A 26,454-nucleotide genomic window follows, 5' to 3' on the forward strand; every position below is an offset into this window, starting at 1 on the left:
CGACTCTGTTGAGCTCATGAATGAAACGGCCAATCAGAGGTGTGAGATTAGTAATCGCTGAAGAACTGAACTGACGCTCTCATCATAAACATGAACAGATTTGGTGATTGTGCTCTTGAGAGCGTCGACACTAATATAAATAGGTTTTTCTATTTACAAGTAATTTTAGCAGCGTTGAGCAATCTAGCCAATCACAAACATATCTGATGATTTCTTGGCCAATCAGACGTGTTTAAGTTAGACTCCCCTCAACAGTGCGTTATAATTTAGCTTGTAACAAAAAAGTGGAGACATTATGTTGGCTAAATAAGATATCCATTGCTTTGGAATATTCTTGATCACTTCATCAGCCGCCCTTATGTTGCTGAAGTTTTCGTTATTTGAGAAATTCATAATAAATAATCATAAAGCAATGTATGGGTTATTTAAGCTGCAAAGGTATAACAAAATAAAATATTGTGACATATGAATGAGGAGAATTTATTAATGCATCATAACTGTTTCGAAAAGTTTTAATTGTTCGCCGCCAGGGCGATTCATTAATTAATTCGGCATGCGACTCTCACAGTGCATTATGGGTATTCTCTAGCCGTTAATTGTACATTGGTTGTACACTCGTTATTGCGGTGCATTGTGGGATTTAATGAGTGAACATGATAACATATGGTTTCAGACACCACTACAAATGGCTGTTCCCTCGAATAGTGCCCATTTTAGGGTATAGGGGGCGATTTCGGACACATCCATTTTTAATGCCACATAAATATTGCACATTGTGTAATAAACAAGTTAGTAAGTTAATTCTCTGCTAACCAAATCCTCCATAAATCTCACAAAACACGACGTAATTAATAAAAGAAAACAATTAAATAAAAAAACAAACAGATATTGTACAGACAATTAATATTTAATGATATTTGATGATTCAAATATTGAATTCGATTTTTAATAGATTTTTTTAATAGATTACATTTTCTTTATTTAATAGATTGCACTTTAAATAAAACATTTGCAATTGGTAGACTGTGAAATGCTGCATGTACACACACATGTTTGCCCTGCAGAAAACAGTAAATAATTCCGATTAGCTCCTCAATTAATTCGAGATTTAGAAGAAAACTAATCGTTTATTTTGTTACAGCCAGTAAGATCGCGCGCGCGCACACGAACACTGGATCATCTCCACATCGTTTCCTATTCATGAAATAGGCTAATTTATGATTCATTATTAATGACAATGCTACAAATGTAAATATTATACGTAAAGATGTTGATAGATTTTGGCATACTAGGCTGACTAGTGCAGTACGCGCGCCTAGTAGCCTACGCTTCCCAGCACGTGCGCGCGCGCTCCTCATCACACCTTGACCAGCTGCACCTGTGGGCTCACGAAGGTCCCGCTCTTTAATGGTTACCCATCTCTCATTGTTCAATAGCGTTTGAGGGAATCGACACGATGCTCCCTGATTGGATCATTCACATGGCAGTTTATTTAGAGTCGCCGTTTCCCGCCATCGCCCCCCTTAACGTGTGAACGCGCGCATCAGCAGACGCCGCTAACTTATAAACCGAATCAAGGTAAGAAAGACGCTTTATTTCAGTGCTTTTTATACGAAGCGGTTTCTTCAGATGTTATGCGTTTGTTTTAGCGTTAAATTAATAAGCGGCGTGAGTGTTATGCTTTCATTAGATGCATTTCTGTAATATTTTAAAGTGGCAGTAACTTCGTATTCAATGCTTTTGTACTCTCGCGTTTAGGCCTAACTTACTGAGTGTGTTGGTGAATTAGTTTTGTCGGCAGATTAATTTAACGTCGATAATTGACCTTCTTATCCCACATTTACCGACCTACACCTGCATCTTGTTGCATTTGCAGTGTGTAGTGGTGTAACGTTATATGCCTCGGTTTACCCGAGTTTACTAGCTTTTACACGAGTTTATCTGTGGTATTGCATTTACCCGATTGCTTAGTTTAGATCCGTGTAACTTGGTTGTCTTTACATATAGTCTACGTTTACCTTCGATAAGTTTCCATTTATCTGAGCGTTTTACTTTTTTACCTGCTGATGCTCGTTTATGTGATTCGTACTGTGACCTTTGACCTCGCAGAGCTGAATCTAGTGATGGGTGCTTTAGAAACTTGCTTCGCGAGTCATTTGCTTCGATCACGTGATTTGACTAAACGAGGCTTTACGTCATTTCTGTGTACCCTGATCTCGGGTCAATTTTATGGATTTATAGACATTTAATTAAACATTTGTATAAAGGCTGTGTTTATAGTTAAGTGTCTATTGGTCCGATTAACCAAGCTCTCCATAAGATGAATTTAACAACCCCTACAATTTAATATAAATAACACATTTATTTTATATACCTCACGTATACCTCATATTTGAAGGTATTAGATTAATTGTTTTATAATAGATTACACTATAAATAAAATAATTGCAGTTGGTTTGTAAAAGATGTTTGTATTTTTGCTGCAGTTACACTCTTCTGACCAGCAGGGGTCGCCACCAGCGCGTGGCGTTTCCAGAGATTCCAAACAGTGAATCATTTTGCGATTGATTCAAAGTTCCGAAAAGCTTCGCTTCGTTTCTCCCATCACTAACTGAAGCTAGTTTTTTAGTGTCGGTCAAAGTGATCGTGAATAAGATTTGACGTGTGTGTGCTAAAATGACCATTTACAATCTGTAAATGAAGAAGTATTGACTATCTGAGTGTTTTCAGCAAGGCCGTGTGTTATGAGGACAGTGGTGTGTGTGTGTGTGTGTGTGTGTGTGTGTGTTGTACATAATCAGACAAGGATCGATGTGTAAAATCAGTTTATCTTACCGTGGCCTAGTCTGAGAGACTGTGAACAATGTCTCTTGCTGATGTTCTTCAGGTTTATCTTCTGTTTAATACTCTGACTCCTTCATCTGAATGCTTGCCCGAGTGGTGTGTGTGTTGTGTGTGTGTTCATGAGGCCAGTGTTTTCCTCAGTTCTGGAGGTATACGTGTATATGCGGGTACAGATGTTAGTTAGTTGTCCACACAGGATCTGTTCATGTTCAGTGATCACATCTGGCATGGCTGATATAGGAACTGGCACACAAATGAGCCTTACATTTTTTTTGGTAAAGAGTCTGACATGCCCAAGTTTGTTGCACACATTTCTTTATAAAGCCTACTTATGTGGGGTTTTTTTTGTTTTTTTTTGAAGAGTGCACAAGTGACTCAGTGCAAATATGAAAGCCGAGTTTGAGTCACTTATAATGTGCTTTTGGAGAAACATGCGTCAAACATCTTCCAAAACGTATGTTTATAAACCAACAAAAGGCAATATTTAACATGTTTTTACTGGCTTCATGTCGTCAGTCGAGTGTTTGAAGTGTCCTCTTGTGAGCTGATGTGTTTTATCACAGAAAGAGGCAGACAATATGTTTTATAGTAGGACTGCACAATATATCGAGATATCGCAAATGTATATATCGTAATAAGCATATCACAATAACTGGAGTCATGAACTAAAGACTGCTCTCGGCTGAATAACTTCTGTAGCTTTAATAAGAATCAGTGTAGATGTTTAATTCATACAGTGAAAACTAAGCAGTGTTTTATTTTTACATTTGATTGAGTTTCTGTTGTTCTAAACCTAATGTAGGATAACCTGAACCCCACTGATGTCAAAATAACACTTCTCATGCTATAGTAAAACACTGTTCACTTCCAGAAGCTGTAGGGATGTTTTCTGGTCACTAAAAGAATGTGAAACACATGTTTAGGTTATACAGTTTTAAATATATTATAAAGATAATTTAAGTTTATTTACACACTTTAAGCATTCTTGTATATCGTGCAGTCCTATTATATTCAACACAGTGATTAAGGCTATGTTGATTAGCATTGCTTTATAAATATACTTAGGCTAATTATGAAATTACCCTTGAAGGCTTGAGGAACACAGATAAACCATATATTGTCGCAGTCATGTGTTTATTGTCTTCATGTTTAAAGTGTTCATGTTTTTGCTCGGCTTCAGCGACGGCTCATAGCCGGAGGCCTTTGTCCACGTTAGGGATTTCCTGGAATGTTATATTGCCTCTGTGAGGCATATAATTGGAGGTTTTTTATTTTATCCGACTAGGCCTATGTACAAATGTTTTGTTGAACCTTAATGTTCTCCTGGGGGGTTTTCCAGAAAGCATGACATACCCGTGTAAGTTTACTCTGAGTTTAGATAACCTCGTCTTGACTCGCGGTTTCATAAACTGAGATTTTCAGGGTGTGTCGTCATAGCAACTCACTCTTAGTTCACCATCTTACTTTTTTAATTATATACATCAAACAAACAGAATAATTGTGCACAGTAATACAAACAGATTAAAGAAATCTTAAAGGATGAGATTAGAAAGACTACAGAACCACCCACTAGGTGGCGATATGCACTGAGAATGAAAATTGCCAATAAACAAAGTAGTGTGAAGCGCTTCTTCTCTGTGTTCATTCCCCTGGTGACTCCTGGATTCAGCGCTCGGCTGATAATGTCTTAGCGAGTTTCATACCCTGGGTACACTGAACTTACTCCAGACCATTGCAGGGTCATTCTATATTTAGGGGTACATTTCATGTCAGCCAAAAAGTCAGGAAATCAGTATTCTTTTTTGAGCAATAAACTAGGTGGTTAAATAATATATGCCCTTAATGTGCTAAATTAGTTATTTGGCAAGCTTAAGCTCTAATGATTTTTTTAAAATATGTTAATGAAAATTAACATTTGATTCATTATTTTGTCAACTGTGTTACAGACAAATGCTGTGTCAAATGAAACATGAATGAAGTAACACATGTTTGATAACACATTTGTTTGAAAGTTTTTTAGTCTATTCACTAGAGTTTTTGAGGTTATCTGTCTAACTGATTTGTAAATATGAATTGGGGGCTTCATAATGGTTGTTGTGGGATGATGTCATGAAGGATGAAACTTTTCTTCAACTTTTAAAAATTTAGTATTATTCATCATCCTTACCCAAGATTTCCATTTCCAGAGATATCCCTATCTAGTTTTCTGACGGTTTAGTTCACATTTAAAAGATTTATGACATAAAAACCACAGTTGACAGAGAAAGTAACACAGTTGACAGAAGTAACACTGTTGACAGGACACATTAGAAGGAAAAGAGAAAACTTCCTTTAAGATGATAACTTTCTTTTTATTCAACAAATGTAGGTTTAAGTCAATCATGAGTAATTCTGAATGGTTTATAACCCTTGACAAATGTGAATATATTATGTTATGGATACTGAGTTCATAGAAAGTGTGGCCGTGATGAGATCAGTTAAGTTTATCCATTGTAATGCAAATCATGGTTTTAGGCAATTTGTAATTTTGTGTAATGTAAATGTAATTTCCATATAATGTAGTGTGAGCATAAATTTAAACTGAATTGTCAACATTGTCAGTTGATAGGTAACACAGTTGACGGGTAACACGGTTGAAATTTCGGCCATTTTAGGGCCTTGTGCAAAATGCTGGCCTTGGACTAGTTAGTAGATGACCTTGATTAACTTATGTTTTTATATTCTTTCTCTACACATTTATAAATATAACATGATGTGACGCAAGTTCACCAGAACATGTTGATAACACAGTTGACGGTCAATGAATCTATTCTATGCGCAGACAATAATATAGATAAAATATTGAAGAGGAGAAGTTATGAATTACCACACTGTCTTCACATTTCCCTCCAAAAAAGGAATTGCATCACAGTGATGTTGGACATGTGACTTTGGAACAAATCATTGCTGATTTATAGGGGGTTTTATAGGGAGTAACACAGTTGACACTGATTTCTCTGACATACACAAAATGGGTGATTTAATGTAGATGCATGAGCAAAATATTTTTTTAAACACCTTTCTCACAAGTTAATGATTATTTTGGACAATATTTATAAGAAATATATACAGAAACATGCATTCTAGAGCTAATCTGAAGAGCAAAACCTCATATTTACCAAATCGGACAGCACAAAAACAGCAACTTCCAGTATAGAATATGCTATTTTTGCAAGATAAAAGATGGGTATCTGTTGGATTTTTGTATTAAATGAATTAGAAATGTCCCTTGATATAAAAGTGATCATTGATTGAAGTGAAATGTTCATGATTTAAAAAAAAAATTATAATAGAGTCCATGGACCTGACATGTACCCCTAATTATAGAATGACTCCACAAGTAAGCAAGCTTTTGGTTAGTCAACCTAGAGTTCAGGGTATATGTCACTTCACCGACTCTCTTGTTCGATCTCGTTCATCGAGTCATTTTGTTCATTTAAGTGGCTTTAAATTTGATACTTTTAACAGCCAAATTCCCCCAGCACGTCCACCTACGCAATCTTGGTCATATTCTGAATTAAGAAATCATTATAATGCAGTCAAAAATAATTTACAGGGAATATAAATAAATAATTACTTTACTTTCCGAGTCTTTCGTTCATTAGTCAGATGTTCATGAAAGACCCCCATCACTATTAGAGACTCTGTCATATTAAATACATGGACTCAATTTATCCATTGGCAAAAAATTATTTTCATAGATTTTTATCATAATTTATAATAAAATATTTTATAATTATTTTTTCTTGAATACTATATTTTTATTTTTAAATGCAAGTGTTATTGCTATAGTAATTTTTTATTTAGCAATAATAATGGTTATTAATAATAATCATAAAAAAATAATTAGTCATTAATTTACAAGCACAAACTTTTGGGGCATATTCTGCAGCCCTAGTGTGATTAGGTTTACAGAAATGAGTTTGATTTTGACAGATTAAATGCTGTTAAACTAATAAACTTTATCTTCCTTTCTCTGAATATGGCTCTGAATCTTTATTATTTTCTTTGTTTTCAAGAAGGATACAAAGATACACATTACATATACACACAACATGATATAAATGAAATAAACAGTGATGTATTTCAGCTACAGGTGTATTGACCAGTAGCATTCAAGAAAAATTAACTAATATAAAAATAAAACACTACATGGACTTCATTGTATAAATTATATGCTGATTCTTATTAAAGCTGCTATTAAAGTTCTCAGTTAAGAGGAGTGAGTGATATTTCTGTGTTTTTGTTTTATAAACATTGAAGGAATCGTTCCCCCAAAAATGAAATTGTCATAATTTACTCTCTCAAGTTGTTTTAAACTTTAAGTTTGTTTCTTGCCCGAGTCTATACGCTTCATGTCTATATGAAGATCAGTTTTCAGTGGCTGCTAATGCGTGTTGTATTGTGACACGAACATTACTCAGCATGTTTGTGCTGAAGCATTGCAGGTACATAGAGGGCTGAAGTGAGCCTTCCCTAAGTAGGGAGCTAATGTTGTCGTGTGTGCGTGACTGACTCTGATGTGCTCTTGTTTGCAGACGTCCTCTCCAGCCATCATGGCAGTCAGGCTGTGTGATGTGGCTTCTCTTCTGAGAAGCGGCTCGTGGGCAGCCGAGCCGTGGACTGGGGTTTGTGGGACTTTTTCATTTCTTTTTTCTCATCACTGTCAGTCCAGTGTTACTGTGGGCTGTGCTGGTGTCTGGACAACTGCATCTCATTCTCAAATCATTTGATTGTGTTCCTCCGATGAGTCACTTGTGTTTGTAGGGTGTAGTGACTGGTTTCTTTTAGGTTGTAGAACGTGATTCTGATCTGACAGTTGCATGAATTCTTCCTTCCTTTCGTTTGTTTTGCTTTTCTGGCACTTTCCACAAAAAGGGTAGTAAATAGTAGGGCTGCACGATTATGACAAGTCATAATTGTCGATTATTCCCTTGAAATTGTAATTGTGACTTAACTACGATTATCATAATTTACATTGAAGTGGGTCCGCTTACATTGACATGTTTCTACGGTGGCCCTGAACGGACAAACGCGTTTCGTCACTGTTGTTCTTCCTTTCAAAGAAGCTATAGCTAAAGTCAGCAAATAAAACACTGACACAATGATGAACAGGTAACAATAATATTCGCAATAACATCGTTTTACTGAATAATTAAGTAAACCTAATTTCTTAATTTATCTTTAAGAAACCTCATTGATTAACTGGCTACTCTCTGCTGTCTAAGTCGACGACATCACTTCCTGTCAGCCACCGTAACTTCTGTTGGGTGCATTTCGCAGACTCACCACTAGATGTGCTAAACATTACACACTGCACCTTTAAAATAAGCTATAGAAACTTAAGCACACAGAATAATGTAAGTGAACTTTTTTTTGTGTGTGTAATTGCGCCTTTAAACGATTACATAATTGTGGCATCCGTAATTGTAATCGCGATTTTTTTTTTATTTATTTTTATTTATTTTTTTTATAGGGCTCTGAACTGGTTCAAGAAACGAAAAAAACAAACAATCGAAAAATGAAGGAACATACACAAAATGAAAACGAAATCAAGTTTAAACATTTGGAATAGAAGCGCTTATTTAAAATTACCATTAACCAGTTAATAATGCTATTTTATCGTTCGGTTTAAATTTTAATTTGGCAGTCAACCAGTCTTGAATTCAAATAGTATGGCCTACTCAAATGTGATGTTGACATTGTTGTCAGGTCATCCTATGTACGTCACAAGGCAGTGTGCGGCATTAGCTGTGGATCGCAGGAGCTTATCCAAGGATATGTCCCCATGGTAGGTTAGTGTAGAACCACTTCTATTCAGGAAAGTAACTTTATTTTTTAAATAAAGTTAGTATTGTCAGACACTTGCATGTTGTTATATTATTAAAATTTTTCCAAAATGAAGCTCAAATGGAGTTATGAGGTAGCCTGGAAATCCAGACCTAAATCTGAAAGATGAATGGTCTGGTGCGACTAATGAAGATCGGCCAGCTCGAGGGGCGGCACCAAGCATGCATTTGAAAGTCTCACTGCACGCAATTGGATAACACTACGACCAATCACAACAATAAACCCCATACGCTTAGTTACCAGCGGAGCTAACTGGTAGATTATACTCTTACCGTATCCGGTCGGCAAAACAGCAAAAACGCCCTTCTTGCAAAGGAAGGATTCGAGCGGCGTCTTCTGTTCCTGTTTTAGATAAAAAGGCAAGTCTAACTCGTTCATTGTAGCGACCAAAGCCGTTTCAAACTGGTGTTCATCCATAGCCATCTTACAATGTTTACTAATGACTTCGACGTCACAGCGCTGTCGTCATCTTTTGCTCGCCTCTGGCCCGCCTATATCAGATAACCCGATGTGATTGGTGCAGCTCAGATCGAGGGGCATATTTAATGAGCATCATTACTCGACACCAGAGTAACTCGCTGAGCAAATTCAACTTGTGCTCTCGCGAGAACTCTGGATTACCAGGGTAGTTATGAGGTTTTTTTTTTTTTGTCATTAAAATGGCCGCATCTGAGGCAGTAAGTGCATTGCATTAAGTTTTTATCAACTTACATGTTACAAAGATTATTGTTGCTATGTGGGTGCTCAGTTTTTACTGATTACTTGGTTTTACAGTTAATCAACAGATTGTCATTCATGGTGTACCGTATGCATTCTTGGATGCATCTCTAGATCCAGACATTTGATGTTTATGCTGTTGAATTTTATATGAAATGATAGTTAACCAGCTCTAATAGCTCTGTTAAAAACATGGGCTTTAGTCAATGCTTTAAAGCAAAGATAATTTTCAGTTACCGATTTCTACCCTGTTTGTGGAAGTGCCTTTTGTTCTGAAGTTTCCCTTTCCCAGAATCCTTTCCTTGGTTTGCATGGTGGGAATGACACTGGTTCTGGTGCTGTTTGTTTGTTTGTTGGGTTTTTTGCATTTGTGCTGGTTGTCTTTTAAAAAAATTTTTTTTATGATTTAACAGACTCACAAGCTCCTCTGTTGTTATTTTTTTAATTTCCCTGATGTACCACATCATAATGCTCTTGGTGTAGTTTGCTTTGTTAAAGGGATGGTTCGGAGTAAAATAACCTAGGGTCCTTTGCACCATGACCTTGAGCCAAACACCCCCCAGAAGCCTTTTCTCCCTTGGTTGAACATTATTAAAGTTAGAATTTATTTAGAGATATCAGCCGGATGGCTTAGTGTAGGCGCTAACGGATCCTATGATGTATCTTGTAAATTACCCCCCTAATAATGCCCAAAATGGTACCAAACTTCTACAGTAGTACAAATAGGTTCTGTACTCATAAAACGAGGCATTGGAAAGTTTGTAAGTATATCAGGAGTTTATTTAAATAACACTTGCCTGACGGCTCATGCTACCGCTAACCCAGACGTCGAGGTCACGTCAGTGATTTGAGAAAAGCACGTAAAAGTCCTGGCAGAAAGCGATGCATAAGGATGTAGTGTAACGACGAATTATTTTTTTCCGAATTGTTGACAACTTAGTGTTAACTAATAATTGTTATAAACTGGTACTACCAACAAAATATTAGTACATTCCTGGAACTGGGTTGTCATTACACTACATCCTTATGCATGAAGTTTGGTACCATTCTGCGCATTATTAGTGGGGTAATTTACGAGATGCATCATTGGATCCATTAGCACCTGCACTAAGCCATCCGGCTGATATCTCTAAATAAGCTCTAACTTTAATAATGTTCGACCGAGGGAATAAAGACTTCTGGGGGGTGTTTGGCTCGAGGTCATGGTGCAAACGACCCTAGGTTGATTTTACTCTGAACCATCCCTTTAAGGAGAATTTCCTTTTCTAGGCAAGCAAAATAGCTTATAGGCCTAACTGATACCAAAATAAATCAAAATTGGAATGGAATCGAACGCAGATGTGAACACAGAAGGATCATATGATTCGTTCGCTATATTTTAAATGATCCGAAGCCAAATTAGGCATTTTTCTGTCCCTTTGATAAAGCGCAGTTGTTTTCTGTCCGTTTGAGCGCTCATCTGTCCTATATTCAAATATGACAAATTAAGATGGCATGATGTCAGGTCTGATGTCCATGACACCAAACACAATATATGCATTTTGTAACCAAACATAATGCACCAAGTTTGAATATGTAGAAGTGAGTCAGGTTTGACAGCTCTGGCAAGTGACAAGTTACCCTCAACAGCCTCTCATTTGCGATTTTCCTGTTGTCTTCACTCACTCAGTGTGTGTTTGCGCCTCTATAGCAGGTGATTGCAGCCATGGAGACTCAGCTGTCCAATGGGCCGAGCTGTCCCACCAGCAACGGCCCCAACAGTGTCTCCAACAACTGCACGGCACCAGTGGAGATGCCCAGCGACACCGAGGACAGTAAAACCAATCTGATTGTGAACTACCTCCCGCAGAACATGACGCAGGAAGAGCTCAAGAGTCTGTTCGGCAGCATCGGAGAGATCGAGTCGTGCAAGCTTGTGCGAGACAAAATCACTGGTACTTGTGGCTATCTCTGTCATCCTTTTTTTGATTTTGCAACTGGATATAGCACAGCGTAGTTTATAATCAAGGATTTAAAGTAGGGATGCACGATATTGTATTTTGGCGGATATTCGATATGCCGATTTTTTTAAACTAATTGTTTGATGCCGATATCGATACTCGATATATATATACACATTTTCCCCCTGATATATTTACACTTTAAAGGAGTCATGACCTCGTGTTACCTTGGATACCCAACGCTCTATTATAGTCTTTCAGGCACTTCTGGAAAAAAAATAAACACAGAGCTCCTCAGACCCTTATTTCTAAAGGCATTATTGTCTCGCGAGATCTGATGCGATGTTTTGGCTGTCGTGGACGGTCATTATAATAATGCAAATGAGGGGCGCGTTGATTGGTTGCAGGAAGGAGGGGGGTTGACAGCGCAGGTAACTCTTTAGCATATCATTACAAACTGACATCATGGCGCAAGTTGTCAATGAACCAGACCCTGCCGCGACCTATGGGATTCAACCGTACATGTTTGAGCCGGACTCCGAACCAGAGCTAGAAAGTGAAGATGTTGAGTTGTTGGATGGACGTCTACATCAAGATGTCTCTGAATGGTAAAGACAATAATTTTGACTGAGACGTACATTAACATCAGTAACGAGCTAAAACATTTGTTGCTATTTTCTCCCGCATAGGTTTACCTTTTATTTAAATGTAGAATTACATTAACGGAGATGTAGTGTAATTTTTTTTATCAGCTTAACAGCGGTTATTGAGATAAACGTTTACTATCATGTGGTGTTTTTGCCTTGTTTCACGTTGTGGTTATTTAGACATTCAATATTTTCTTCTTTAGACAAGTAACGAGATGTTTTTCTTTGTTTATTATTACTTGACTGTTTGTTTTATTTATCTATCCTTATCTACTCTATAAAAAAAATATATAATAATGATATGTTGTCATAGTTATTTAATATACAATTCTATGAAAATATAGCTGTATCATTTTCTTGTCTGTTTATCGTTGAGGGCAAACTTCATAATAACAATATCATATGTAAAACTATGTTTATGTACTTTTCAGTGAGTCACAGTGTATTAGATGACTCACTAATGTCCAGTGAAGTGGCTTATTTGCTAAAGTACCATCCTGACTCTGACACTTTGATGCATAATGTCCACTACAGTGTCAATGTCACACGTGGCTTCCTGCTGCGCTGTCCATATATGGCATATCCTCCACCGTCGTGACGTCAAGCCAGGGTAGAAATCAAAATCTCGTATTTGAGTGCGCGTGCACGTGGGATATTTTACAAACCCTGAGGTAAACAAACGCTTCACTTTTAAATATCGGCTTCCCGGCCAGTGTATAATCGTTAGGCAATCATAACATACATTGATTCTCGTGGAAAAATGCAAAATGTGGGTCATGACACCTTTAATTTTACTGAAGAGAAATCCAAGTCTCTCTCCTGTACCTTTACCGTATTACACATGTGTTGTAGATAAGGCAATACACAAGACAAACAAAACAACATTTGATTCTACCATAAATGTATAATTTTACAAATGTAGACAGACATTCACCCCTGAAAAATAAGTAAATTATTTCACTTGGAGAATAAATTATATGCCAGTGCCACATTTTATTTTTAAGTTCAGACTTCAAACTTCAGTCCTTAGGAGTAAAATAAATAAAAATAAATTTTCAAATAAAAAATAGACTACATCTTCTACTTGAACAGGTCTACCAAATGCTTCCCTGTTTTCGGTGCTGATGCAGTGGTGACGCGTTCATGTAACATAGCCTAAGGGTAGCGCTGCCAATAAAGCAACTAAAAGCTGTCATAAAGAACCGCAAAAGTAATGATTATGAATATGTCAAATATAGCAAGGAGACATTTTAATTATTAATAAACAAGTGTTTTCTGTGTCGGCTGCAAAGATGAAGTTGACAATGACTCGCGATCTTCGCAGTAGTGAACGCGCCAGAGAGAAATGCACATTTCGGATTACATAGTTTTCTTTCGTTTTGAATTGTTCTGTTTAAAAATATGATTTCAAGCGTTCTGTAGATAATAGATATATTTCTCAGATCTGTGAGGCAAGTAGGCTATGCTGTGTTTCGTTTCATTTATGAGACTAACTCCAGTTCAATCACGGGCGCCTCCGTGTCGTGATATCTATTATTTATTATCTGCTTTACTCATTATTTATTAAATCCAGGCAATTGGTTGATGAAACATTGATTAAATTTAAGATACAAATAATACAAAACGAAATTAACTTAGAAAGGCTTTATGCTTTCTGTTTGAGGTCTCTGTGAAAGTTTTAAAGCAGTCTCTTTTAGTGCCGCTTTCAGAGCGCTATAGCAGAAACCTTTGTTTTCAACCACACTGAGCAGGCACATGTCTTTACAAATGAAATAAACTACCGACTGGGTTATTTTGGTTGTACGAGTTCAAGTTGTAGGTAATTTGTGCATTTGAACTTGAGCAAGGGTGAGTTGTGAGGGGTCGACTCGTTTAGCTTGCTGTTCGCTTAACTGAGTGTCTGTGGTGTCTTGCTAAATATGCCCTCAAATTCGTGGTATTACCAGAGTTCTTGATTTATTTTATTTTTTTTTCAGACAGTTTACAAACTGCATGGTTCCTGTCGATATCGGTATTGCCCTCTTTACCATGGAAACCAAAATGATTCCACACTTCAGCACGGAATGCAGTGGGAACCGGTCTTGCACGGGGTTCAGCCATAGCTAACGTTATGTTGTTAGCTTCTAGCAAAAAGTTAGACACTGTTAGGTGCGGAAACTAGTGGTGCGTCTCAGCATAGCCATCTAGTGGCAGGGATTTAAACACAACATAAACGTGAACCAAGGTCTTACCATGAATATTTTTGTAAACAAAAAAACCCCCAAAAAATCGATATTGCGTTTTTGAAAATCGATACAGTATTGCAAAATAAAATATCGCGATACTCAAGTGTATCTTTTTTCTTTTTTTTCTTGCACCCCTAATTTGAATTGGCTTTCTTTAGCATTTTAGATGTAGCCTAATTGTTAACCAGACAATAAACTAATGAAAGCAAAAAATTGGAGTTCCTTTGAGTCTCTGCACATGTGCCGACTGTCAAAATAAAAGTCCCGCTTCCAACATTTATGAAATATCAGATGATATATCGGTCAACCACTAATCATCTGTATTTTTAAACGAATCTTTTGTGTGTGAATCATTTAAATTCCCATTATAATTTTAGACTAATTTATTGCAGAAAACGTCTCTGAACAAATCAATGAACAATTTAAAGGAATCAAAAGATATGAGTTACTGGGATGAATTGGTTTGGTCTCTGGTTAAACCCTCTTATTTGGTTTGATTTAAAAAGATTTGATTTTCATTTGGAGGCTTTACAGCTCACCTCACATTGCATATTACATCATGTGTGTTAGAGACTGTGACAGTCAGATCCATAACACATTGCAATTCTTATAAGTCCTCACCTCGGTGTGTGTGTGTGTGTAGGTCAGAGTCTGGGTTACGGCTTTGTGAACTATGTGGAACCCAAAGATGCAGAGAAAGCCATCAACACTTTAAATGGACTCAGACTGCAGACCAAGACCATCAAGGTAAGGTCAGTCTGATATGACGCTGCTGTCATAGATATACTGCACGTGTGTTGGTGTGTGCCCGTCACACGACTCTACACTAAGTTTGTGTGTGTCCAGGTGTCGTATGCTCGACCAAGCTCAGCGTCCATCCGTGATGCTAACCTGTACGTGAGCGGTCTTCCTAAAACTATGACCCAGAAAGAGCTGGAGCAGCTGTTCTCGCAGTATGGCCGCATCATTACCTCCAGGATCCTTGTGGACCAGGTCACAGGTAAGATTTGACCGACCTCGTCACGCTGGGGTCATGCACTCGTCTGTGTCCTGTGTTTGGCCAAATAAAAAGCACATTTAAAATATGGTTGCTTTCGCAAGAGTGTCATATTGCTATCAAAATTGTGTGTATGTATACACCATTGAGCCAAAACATTATGACCACCTGCCTAATATGCTGTTGGTCCTCCGTGTGCTGTCAAACAGAGCCGACCCACCAAGGCATGGACTCTACAAGAGCCCTGAATGTGTCCTCTGGTATCTGGCGCTAAGACGTTAGCGTAGCTGCAGATCCAAATCCTATAGGATGTGAGGTGGAAATGCAGTGGATCAAACTTGTTGGTTTAGCACATCCCACAGATGCTCAATTGACACTTCGCAGGGAGTTTGATTGACAGGCGATCTGACCAATCATAATCCGCCATCTGCCGAATCCGCATTTTTGTCCGACAAAGCAGTCAGGAGAGTTAGTAGATTAATGTTGGAGGATTTGTCCTCTGGAGGACTGTTTCATTTCAAAAGTAACCTGTTCTGTCCTGTCTGTCAGCACGTTGTCAGTGTCCTCTTTGCTCTGCGATGTATTTTACACTGCGTGAGAACATGGTGGGGGTGAGAGCGGCGTGGCTTGTTGGACATAGCAACAGTAACTAAAGGGGGCGGGTCTTTGCGAACGGTCAATTGGATTAAGATCTGGGGAATTTTGAGACCAGGGCAACACCTTGAACTTTTGTTTCTCAAACCATCCCTGAACATTGTGTGCAGTGTGGCAGGGTGCATTATCTTGCTGAAAGAAGTAGGTGGCACGTGTCAAATTAACGTCCACATGAATAGCCGGACCCAGGTTTTCACAGCAGAACATTGCCCATATCATCACACTCCCTACACAGGCTTGTCGTCGTCCCACAGTGCATCCTGGTGCCGTCACTTTCCCCCAGGCAAACGGCACACACGTACATGGCCGTCAACGTGATGTAAAAGAAAACGGGAGTCATTGGACTAGACGACCTTCTTCCACTGAACCAAGGTCTAGTTCTGATGCCTGTGTGCCCATTGTAGGGGCTTTTGATGGTGGACAAGGGTCATCATAGGCACTCTGATTGGTCTGCGGCTCCGCAGCCTCATATGCAGCAGAATGCGATGCACTGTGTTGTGACTCATTTCTCCCATAGCCTTCATTAAAATTGTCACAGTAGACCACCTGTTGGCTGGGGTCGCAATACCGGGAGCAACCCACAAGCCTTACCGTTTCAGAGATGCTCAAACCCAGTCGCCTTGCCATAACAATTTTCCCCTTGTCGAAGTCGCTCAGATCTTTATTCCTGCCTATTTCTCTTGCATTCAACTTGCAATCAACTCATTTGATTACTATAACTGATTGTTTTAATTACCATCTGATCGACCCCAATATGTGGCTTTGTTAGGAGATGATCAACGTTAATCACGTCACCTGTGATTGGTCATAATGTTTTCGCTCTTCAGTGTATGTATGTGGATTGTAGTTAGTGATGCATCAAAATAATTTTTTTACTGAATTGGTGAAAGCAAAATTAAAGTTCCTTTTCTGTCGGTCACTTTTAATGTTGTCAAAATACCAACACTAGTGGTTGCCCCAAACACCTCTGACATATTCAGCTTAATTTCGCATTCTGGGCTCAAGAGGAAGATAAAGTGTCACTCAAAGCATTGAAGGGGGGCTTATGCCTTCCGACGCTGATGACTCATCTGTGCTGCTGCCTTTAAGCATGATGTTGCAGTCTGAGGCAGCCATGAGCATCGGGCTTGAGTGGTCTCCGCCACTGTCCAGGGCCGGGTTTCCCGATAACGATGTATCTTAGCTCTTAAGAGCGCTTTCTACGTGCAAGGTTACGAACGCTCGCAGCAATTCCACGAGCGTTTCCCAAAAATGCACTTAACATGAACGCGCGAGAATGCGCTCTACGTGCTACTTAAGAGTCGCTGTCCATTCGTGAAGTGCTGAAACATAACCTTATATGGAACGTTTAACCTAATAATTGTCATCTGTTGTGGATTAGCAATCAAGACAAGTCTATATAAAGCACCTACAGGCGGAGGCACTGACAAAATAGCTAAAAAAAATTAATAAAAAAAGATTCCTTTCAAAAAGATGAAATTAATGTCCTTTTAGAGGAGATAGAGTGAAACAAAGATGTAATTTTTAACAGATTAAAAGGATTTCTTTTATTTATTTTTTGTTCATTCATTTAATTTTGATTAAAATTATTAGATTAAATTATTTGTATTTTTTGTTTTGTTTTCTGACCTTTTTAATTACTTAATTTATACATTAATTTAACCAACAACAAAAAAAGAACAATAAAGTACAATCAAACCTTATATTATAATCACATTGCATTTGAATAAAGTTAAAGGTGTAATCTGCCGGTTGTCCTGCAGGTGTCCTCATAAATCTGTCTTCTTACGATGAACTTGGTGATGTACGATTACTCCAGAGCACTCGTAGATCTACGAAGATTTTCAAGTGCTACTTAAGCTACGATGCTTTTGGGAAACAGACCGTAATATTAAGATCAGTCGTACGATCGTTTTTACGATCAACTTAGGCTTACGATGCTTTTGGGAAACGCAGCCCTGAACTCTCGCGGCTGAATGATTGGTACCTGTGGTCGGAGCGTGACTTTGCGCCACACTGTTCCATAATTTTTTAAATTTTTTTTACTGAAGTGCATAAAGGGAAACCTTGAAGTCGTGGAAGGCACCTTTCTCTGCCAGAACATGCTTCGCAGGCTCCTCCGTCCTCACTACCCTTGATGGTGGGACAGCACGGGGCACTCGGACATTCCCCAGGTGGGGTGTGCTATAAAAACACCGTCACCTGGTGGAATCAGCTGAGGCTCCCCTCCAAGGCATGCAAGTTTACCTAGTCTCTCACAGCAGGGGCTTGCAATGCTTCTGTCCAGGCCGCCTTGCATGCTATGGCCATCCTGCAAGACTATCAGGCCAAAGTACTGAAAGATCTGCACGAGGACAGTCCGACTATGCCCTTTCGTGCTTCAAAAGTGCTTGAGTAGGGACTGGGTCGGGTGGTGTTCCCATTAGTGGTCCACAGTGGTCCACCTATGGCTCAACCTTGTGGAGATGTGGGATGTAGTAGAAAGTGCGCTTTCTCAATACCCCCATCTCCCAAAGTGGCCTTTTCGGCAACACTGTCGAGGACTTCTAGCAACCGTGAAGAAGCAGACGGAGGCAAAAAAAAACATCTTGCCTTGTCGCAGGTTCCTCTACCCCCGAGAGCCTGGAGCGTCAGCCAGAGGTCGAGTTGCAGGAAGGTAGCACTGCCTGCCCATCGACCGGATACTAAGGCTGCTTTCCAGTCCGAAAATTATTTATGGACAGCTCGGACAAATAGTATGTGACGATGCCATCACTCAGGCCAGAGTCCCCTCTATTAGGCGGCTCTATGCCTTGTTGCGGTGCCTCTTCACTACATAGAATGCTTCCTGAGATGAAGACCCACAGAGTTGTGGCATCGGGTTTGTGCTTACTTTTCTTCTGCAGGGCCTGGAGAGGCACCTGTTGGGCTCCACCCTAAAGGTGTACGTGGCCACAACAGTTTCTAACCATGACACTGGGTGGCAGGTCCTTGGGAAGCGCAAACTGATCGTGGGAAGCACTATCCTTTCTTGGGATCTTTCTTTGGTCCTTCAATCCCTGCAGAGAGATCCATTTGAGCCCTTGCGATCAGTTGAGCTCAGCACCCTCTCTGTGAAGACGGCCCTGATAATTGCGCAGACCTCCATCAAGGGGGTGGGGGACCTACAAGCCTTATCCGTTAGTTACTTGTGCCTGGATTTTGGGGCAGCCTTCTCTCACGTTGTCTTGAGACCCCGGCCTGGATATGTGCCCAAAGTTCCCACTACTCCCTTCAGGGATCAAGTGGTGAGCTTGCAATCAATCCCTCCTGATGTCAAAGACCCAGCCCTGTCTCTGTTTCCAATGCACGCTCTGTGAATATATCTGGACCGAACGCAGAGCTTCAGACAATCTGAACAGCTCTATCTGTTAAGGAAGTCAGCAGAAGGGGAAGGCTATCTCCAAAAAAAGAATGGCTTGCTGGATTGTGGATGCCATTCTCTGGGCTTATCAGGCCCAGGATGAACCTTACTCTTTGGGATACGGGTATCGCAGCCACGTCAGCTCTGGTGAACTGTGCTTCATTAGCAGACATATGCAGTTTTTTTTTGTTTTTTATTTATGGAAATGGTTTCGCCTCAAGTCTTGGGTATTAACAGGTAAAACTCTAACAAACTGTTTGTAGTGCTTGTATTAGCACCTTTCAGGTCCAGTTATGGTTTTCCATAAATGGTGATCCCTAGGCCAGGGGACGGAAAGTAAGTTTGGCTTCAGGCCAAAAAAATATTCGCCACTACTTGGCGGGCCAAAACATAGTCAAAGGATAATTTAAGAAATAATGCAACTAGAATTGCCTGTGACCGACTTGTCTTTTGTAACTGGTAGTGAGCGGTTACTGTGTTAAATCCTGTAGTAGGACAGTCAGTAACAAAAAGCCACATTTGTGTAGCGGTGTCCGGGTTTTACACTGGATACATTAATAAAGCAGTAGTGACTAGGGATGAGTCATGATTTTCGATTAGTTGATTTAATTATAGAATATCAAATAGGTTGTGCGATGCGTGTTTTCGGTGCTGATGCGGTGGTGACGCATTAATGCAACCAGAGGGTGACGCTGCCAATAATGCGTCTAAAAGCTGTCACAAAAAAATGAGTGTCGGTTCATTTATGAGACGAGCTCCAGTTCATGAGCAACGCAATCGCACTGGCGCCTCCATGTCCTGATTATATTGTCTGCTATATTAGCTGCTTATTTATTAAATTCAGGCAATTGATGAAACATTGATTTAAAATTAAGATACAATTTATACAAAATGAAATTCACTTTAAAGAAAGGTTTTCTACAAAACTTAATGAAGTGGTCAAAATCATGTCTGACCCACATGTCTCCCCTCTTTCCATATTGTGAATAATAAATGTGTATCATTTTAATTAGCTTGTTACACAATGGAGCCTAACTTATTGTATTAATTATTTGACGTAGCCTACTTTTACTCTTAGAATTATTTCTTGGCATCCTCGCCTACTAAACTACTTTTTTTATTTAAAAATAAATAAATAAATTTAAATTGTTGTGCTTGAGGTATGCTATTATGTCGTGTGCAGAGTGATGTTAACATTTAAGCTAGCTAGTGAGAGAAAATGGCACTATCAAAGAGTCTAAAGAGGAAAATTGACAGCAAAAATGGACCGTTCATCCTACCTAGTTTTTTTGTGAATGCAAAGCTGGTGTGTCTTATCTGCAATGAAGCTGTCACTGTTTGCAAAGAATATAGACATCATTTTGAAGGCAAAATCACTAAAGACGAAGTGATTGTGATTTAACTGTTGCTGTCATGACAGATCTATTTCAGAACCAGCTGCTATCAAAATAATTTGGCTGCTGGCGGACCAGTTTTAGCCCGCGGGCCGCCTGTGGCAGACCCCTGCCCTAGGCAACCCTTCTCCATCAATCAGCACTATTGCAGTAGATGAGTCCGGTAGAGGAACTCACTACCAGGCCCATTACTCATGGTATGCCCCTTTTTAGGTGAACCATTGTAATCTGGCTAGTGCTCTGTATGTAGTGGTTCCTTAACAGCAACCCCATACGATGTATTCTTTCACTGTTTAGTGTCCCTCTCTGTGAACCCAGTGTCCTCCCCCTGGATGGAGCTAGCTCAGTCACTAGTCACTGTGAAGCTGGTAATCACCCTCATCAGGGGGAGCCCACCACAGGGACTCTTCCCCATTTAGTATTCTCCTCGGTTTCCGTAGTGTTCCTTTCTCAGTGAGAACAAAAACACTTCCTAACGTTTACAACCAGGATAAAGGAAACAGGTGTTGTCCCTCCTGACACAACTTGAACTGCCATTGAGGGGTTGAGATGCAGTCTCGTCTCCTCAGAACAAACCTGAAATCTCTCTCTCTCTCTCTCTCTCTCTCTCTCTCTCTCTCTCTCTCTCTCTCTCTCTCTCTCTCTCTCTCTCTCTCTCTCTCTCTCTCTCTCTCTCTCTCTCTCTCTCTCTCTCTCTCTCTCTCTCTCTCTCTCGAAAGGGAAGGAAAGAAAGGGAATGAAAGTTCTTTTAATGGCATAATTGTTTCTATTCTATTGGGCTGGGTATCGAGTTCGATACTACTTAGGTACAGGACCGAATTGCCTCGATAGTATCGAAACATGTCTTGTTTTTCAGTGACTCGCACTGCTATTGATCCCAGACCCCATAGATGGAAAAGATCAAAAGTGTGGCTACGTTTCACCATACTCAATCCAATATTTGCGACAAGATAATTGCTTCCAAGACCGGCAACACGACAAATCTGATGAAGCACTTAACAGCGCACAGAATAAACCTGAGAGCAGAAAGTTGCTCCGTCTTCGATAGGATTGGATACTTGCCTCACAGACATGAGAAATGGGCCTATAGAAGCTTAAAATAGGTCTACTTTTAAATGAACCAATTCGAAACAAATAGTTTAAATAATACAAATAAAAGGTAGATTTCTCTCTATATGTGTGCGCGGGTTCACTGTACTGCAGAAATGACGAGTCGGCATCGCCATCTTCATCTTTGCAGCCAACACAGACTCGGAAAACACTAGTTTATTATTAAACAATTAATGTCTCCTTGCTATTTTTTTCTGACACATTCATACTTTTGCCAGTGCTTTGCGGCAGCTTTATGTGTGCTGAGCGCGAGGCCTTCAAAATAATGTCTATATTCTTTGCAAACAGCGACAGCTTCATTGCAGATAAGACACACCGGCTTTGCATTCACAAAAAAATTAGGTTGGATGAACGGTTGTCTTTCCATTCTTCTTTGTATGCCCTATTTTTGATGTCGATTTTCCTCTTTAGATACATGGAAAACTTTAGCATTGGTGCTTTTTTACAGACTCAAAATATGAGTATATATGAAATGAGTAAAATATGATTGATACTTTTTTGAGGTAATGTAATAAAATAGGTATCAAAAGTATTGTTCAGGAACCGGTATCGGTATCAGTATATTTATTTATTTAATTAATGATACCCAGCCCTACTATTTAAATAGTTGTAGAACTTTAAAGATTTAATAACTCTTTAGGGCAGATATACATTAAATATTGAAGAACAGGTTAGGTAAATAGATTATTTTATTTTTTTTAAGCTATGGACATTGAATGGCTTTCCTGAGGTAAATTTAACGTAATGTGACATTGTTTACTAGCTGTTTTTATGGAAGTCTTTCCGCAGTTGAAACTGAGCTATGACCTGATTAATTTCAGGTCTAATTAAACGCCACCTGAAAATTTCAGACAAATGTTTTCAGTTGTCGAAATCAGTGAATCGCTAAGTTGCAATGTTTCATGGTGTGTCTGTTTCCGTTCCCTGTTAGTCAAAGTCTCTCCGTTCAGTCTATGGTACAGCAATTATAATTTACCAAATTTGCTTGTCACAGGACAGGTCCTAGTCTAGTCAGACAGATTTACAGTACTTTTTTGTGTGGTGTTCAGGCGTGTCCAGAGGTGTGGGCTTCATCCGATTTGACCGGCGCGTTGAGGCTGAGGAGGCCATTAAAGGTCTGAATGGACAGAAACCACCAGGCGCCACCGAGCCAATCACAGTGAAATTTGCCAACAACCCCAGTCAGAAAAGCAGCCAGGCGCTGCTGTCTCACCTGTACCAGTCGCCCAACAGACGATACCCAGGACCGCTGGCGCAGCAGGCCCAGAGATTCAGGTACCCGCACACTGGTTCAGGTTCACTGCACTGGTGCTGACTTTAACTTGAGCGTGATTTCATTTTATGTGTGTGTATGTTTCAGGCTGGATAATCTGCTCAACATGGCATATGGAGTCAAGAGGTATGTTACTTTGTGCTACTGCTCATGGGAAATCAGTTAAAGCAATGTTTTAGTGATTTTACTGTGGCAGTGCTCCAGACTAAGTCTACTTTTATAGTATCATGTTTCAAAAGTTGCATTGCTGTATGTCACATTTTATTATTTCTGGATATAATAATGTAAAATACCGGTGAAAACAATCTTTATAAACCATTATAAATACTGTAAACATGTATTTAAGGTCCCTCTTCTCCCACAAGTCCTGTAAAATTACCTGCGTTTGTGAAATGGATAGCGCATTAAACTTGGGCTCACATCCTTCTCTCATTCAGCACAAATTAAAATGTGCGCTTTGCATGTTTTACTTGTTTAACATTTAATTGCATTATTTAAGCTGCTGTGGAATATAAATTGCAGGAAAGTTTCAGATGATAAAATACTGTAACTTTTCTTCTGGTATATTGGTTCTATAAAACTATGGTATTTCTGTCACGACAACTCTCAGGAGAGATTGGCATGGTGATGGATATGGCAATGTTCATGTATTTGGTCTTGGCGGAATAGATCTGCTGCAGAACAAGTACTGAGACTTGCTACTGCCAATACATTCACAGACATTCCTGTGAGAATGTAAGACATGAGAAAAGTGCAGAGCCCTCCCCCACACAAATGTTTTTTCCAGATAGTTAAAGGCTGCACAGTTGCACAGATTTTCCCAGTCGCTTTAGATTTTCAGTTTTGAGCACAGTTGTGCAACAGCTGAAAGATACTATTGCTATACATTTGTAAAGCAACTTTTCACCCTGCACAGTTGCACAGGTTAAGAAATGTTAGAAATGTCCAGATGTTAAATGGAATGATTGACAGATGCATAAGGCCTATCATTAAAAAAAGACTGAAAATCGACACCAATAAAGAGTCCCGCTCGATCCCCCTTCCACTTCCATGGCCCGCCTGTCTGACGGATTTCATAAGCGAGGACAGTACAGTAGTCACGGTACTTCTGACTCCTGAAGGTAAATGGCCTGGGGTGGATGTGGAAAGTTGAAATATTGTATTGAGTTAACTTGATCCTCTGGATTATCTTAAAATACTCCGTCATTCATGGTCACTCAGATAAGAGGAAGACATCATTCAGCCATGCAAATTATAAAATGCTCAATGGAGAAACGGGCGTTTATTTATTCATTCTCAGTGTTGAGAAACGCAGCCTACATGCGTTACGTTATTGTTAATAACTAAAGTGCCTAATTATGTTACATATTTATTTTGTATGAAAACTAGTGCATTAGTTACTTATCTCTCTCTCTCTCTCTCTCTCTCTCTCTCTCTCTCTCTCTCTCTCTTCTCTCTCTCTCTCTCTCTCTCTCTCTCTCTCTCTCTCTCTCATAAACACGGACTTGCGCACACAGAGAGAGCTGATTGTAAAATGAAAATTGACGGCCTAAGTTTAAATTTAGTTCTTGCTTGTTTTGTTCTGTCAAAATGTCAAAGCATTTTGAATTATCCATCCGTGTTTTTAAAATTCGTTAAACTAACTTACACTTGATTATTCTTTTTAGAATAAGTGATTCGTTTAAAACGTGCAATGTTCAAACGCAAAGACAGCACGTCACATATAGAAGCCCCTTTTTTGTGGGATTTAGTATAATATTTGGATATTTGAATAATAAATTAAGTAGCCTATCTTAAATGTACACAATGTTCCTATGTTGTTTTTTTTTACTGTTTTCTAGGGGTTTCTTAATTTTAGACTAGTTGACCTGCACACATTATATAACTGATGAAAATAAGTAATTTTTTACCTTCTGGTCATATTGTGCTGCAAACATCAATAACAGCTTTAAGTTGTCAATGAATCAATGAATGTACCACATATCTCACGAAATGCCGTGGTGTTGCATTTAGTGTTACTTCAGTAAGTCCACGCTGGAGATTTATGGATTGAAAAGCCTAATAAACAAATGGTTTCTCTTGTTTTCAACGTCACTTCTTCTGAGAACTACTGTACCATAGAAAATGATCTTCATTTTAGCTGAAATGCTGTTTTTGTTTGTTTTTGGCAGTAGATTCTCACCCATGTCCATTGATGGGGTCACCAGCCTGGCGGGCATCAATCTTCCGGGTCACGCTGGTACGGGCTGGTGCATTTTTGTGTATAATCTGGCGCCAGACGCCGACGAGAACGTCCTCTGGCAGATGTTTGGCCCATTTGGCGCTGTGACTAACGTAAAGGTCATACGAGACTTCAACACAAACAAGTGCAAAGGATTTGGTTTTGTGACCATGACAAATTACGACGAGGCTGCTGTTGCAATCGCCAGTTTGAATGGGTACCGGCTCGGGGACCGAGTTTTACAGGTCTCGTTCAAGACAAACAAAACACACAAGGCCTGAATGAGTGAAGACGTGCAACGTCATGCAAACATGACTCTACTTTAATGACAGGAAATATTTCATGTTTTTTTCTTTTTTTTTTCTTTTCTTAAAAGTTTACTTTTTAAAACATACGTTTAAAATATACGTTTAAAGATTTAATTAGAATAACAGCTGACTGTTAAGTGTGTTTGTTTTGGTGTATAATGTGGATGGTGACCTCCATGAAACTGAGATGGAGAGCGTTCCCATGTTGGTGTTCCCATCTCTCCTCATGAGCTTCTGTGGTGCAATCCACTGCATAATGTACATGCATGAATCTTTAGTTAGACCATTTCAGTTTTCTTTGTGCTAATGACTATCTTTATGTTAAATATTTAAATGACTATCTTTATGTTAAATATTTAAATAAGTATAAAACAAGATGTACATGTTCTTTTTTTGTTTAAAATAATTTGGGATTTTTGTTTTTATTGTTCAGTACATCAATAAATGCGTTAAAGGGAAGACATTCTGTATTTTGTTTAATGCAACTTATGTTCATTTTATTGTACCTATTAGGGCTGCACAATTTGGGGAAAATCCAATTGTGTTTAATTAAAAAATTGTGATTACAATTTTAAAAGGTGTTTTTTATTATTATTATTATTATTAAATAAAAATGAGAAAACATAAGAAATATTACTATTGTTGTAATTCACTGTAAAATAAATTAGTATTTAAAAAAATCTAACAGTACAACTTTAAAAATTACAATATTTTTATCAATACTATAACTTTTATTTTATTTTCAACGGTTAAACCATCAAGCTTTTATTTTGGTGGAAAACTGCAGGGAGCCCTTAAAGCTGCTTCCATTTTCTTCTGACCACAATCAAGTCAGCTAGTGTGATGTTTAACG

The 26,454-nt window shown here is 38.9% G+C and overlaps 1 protein-coding gene across 2 annotated transcripts; it reads left to right on the top strand.

Annotated features, from left to right (window-relative positions):
• The first annotated feature begins 1,443 nt into the window (after positions 1–1,443).
• On the top strand, positions 1,444–26,119 carry elavl2 (ELAV like neuron-specific RNA binding protein 2). Of its 2 annotated transcripts, none has more exons than XM_082139757.1 (8): positions 1,444–1,578; positions 7,422–7,511; positions 11,141–11,384; positions 14,906–15,009; positions 15,109–15,262; positions 22,849–23,074; positions 23,160–23,198; positions 25,244–26,119. In XM_082139757.1, exons 2-8 carry the CDS (start codon positions 7,440–7,442, stop codon positions 25,572–25,574), a joined length of 1,170 nt encoding a protein of 389 aa, XP_081995883.1. In that variant the 5' UTR covers positions 1,444–1,578; positions 7,422–7,439; the 3' UTR covers positions 25,575–26,119. The 2 variants fall into 2 exon arrangements, with proteins under 2 accessions (XP_081995883.1, XP_081995884.1); XM_082139758.1 differs by having other exon boundaries at positions 25,247–26,119.
• Positions 26,120–26,454: the final 335 nt, after the last annotated feature.

This window comes from Leuciscus leuciscus, assembly GCF_965113295.1.
Source record: "Leuciscus leuciscus genome assembly, chromosome: 15".
In the NCBI taxonomy this organism is placed as follows: Eukaryota; Metazoa; Chordata; class Actinopteri; order Cypriniformes; family Leuciscidae; genus Leuciscus; species Leuciscus leuciscus.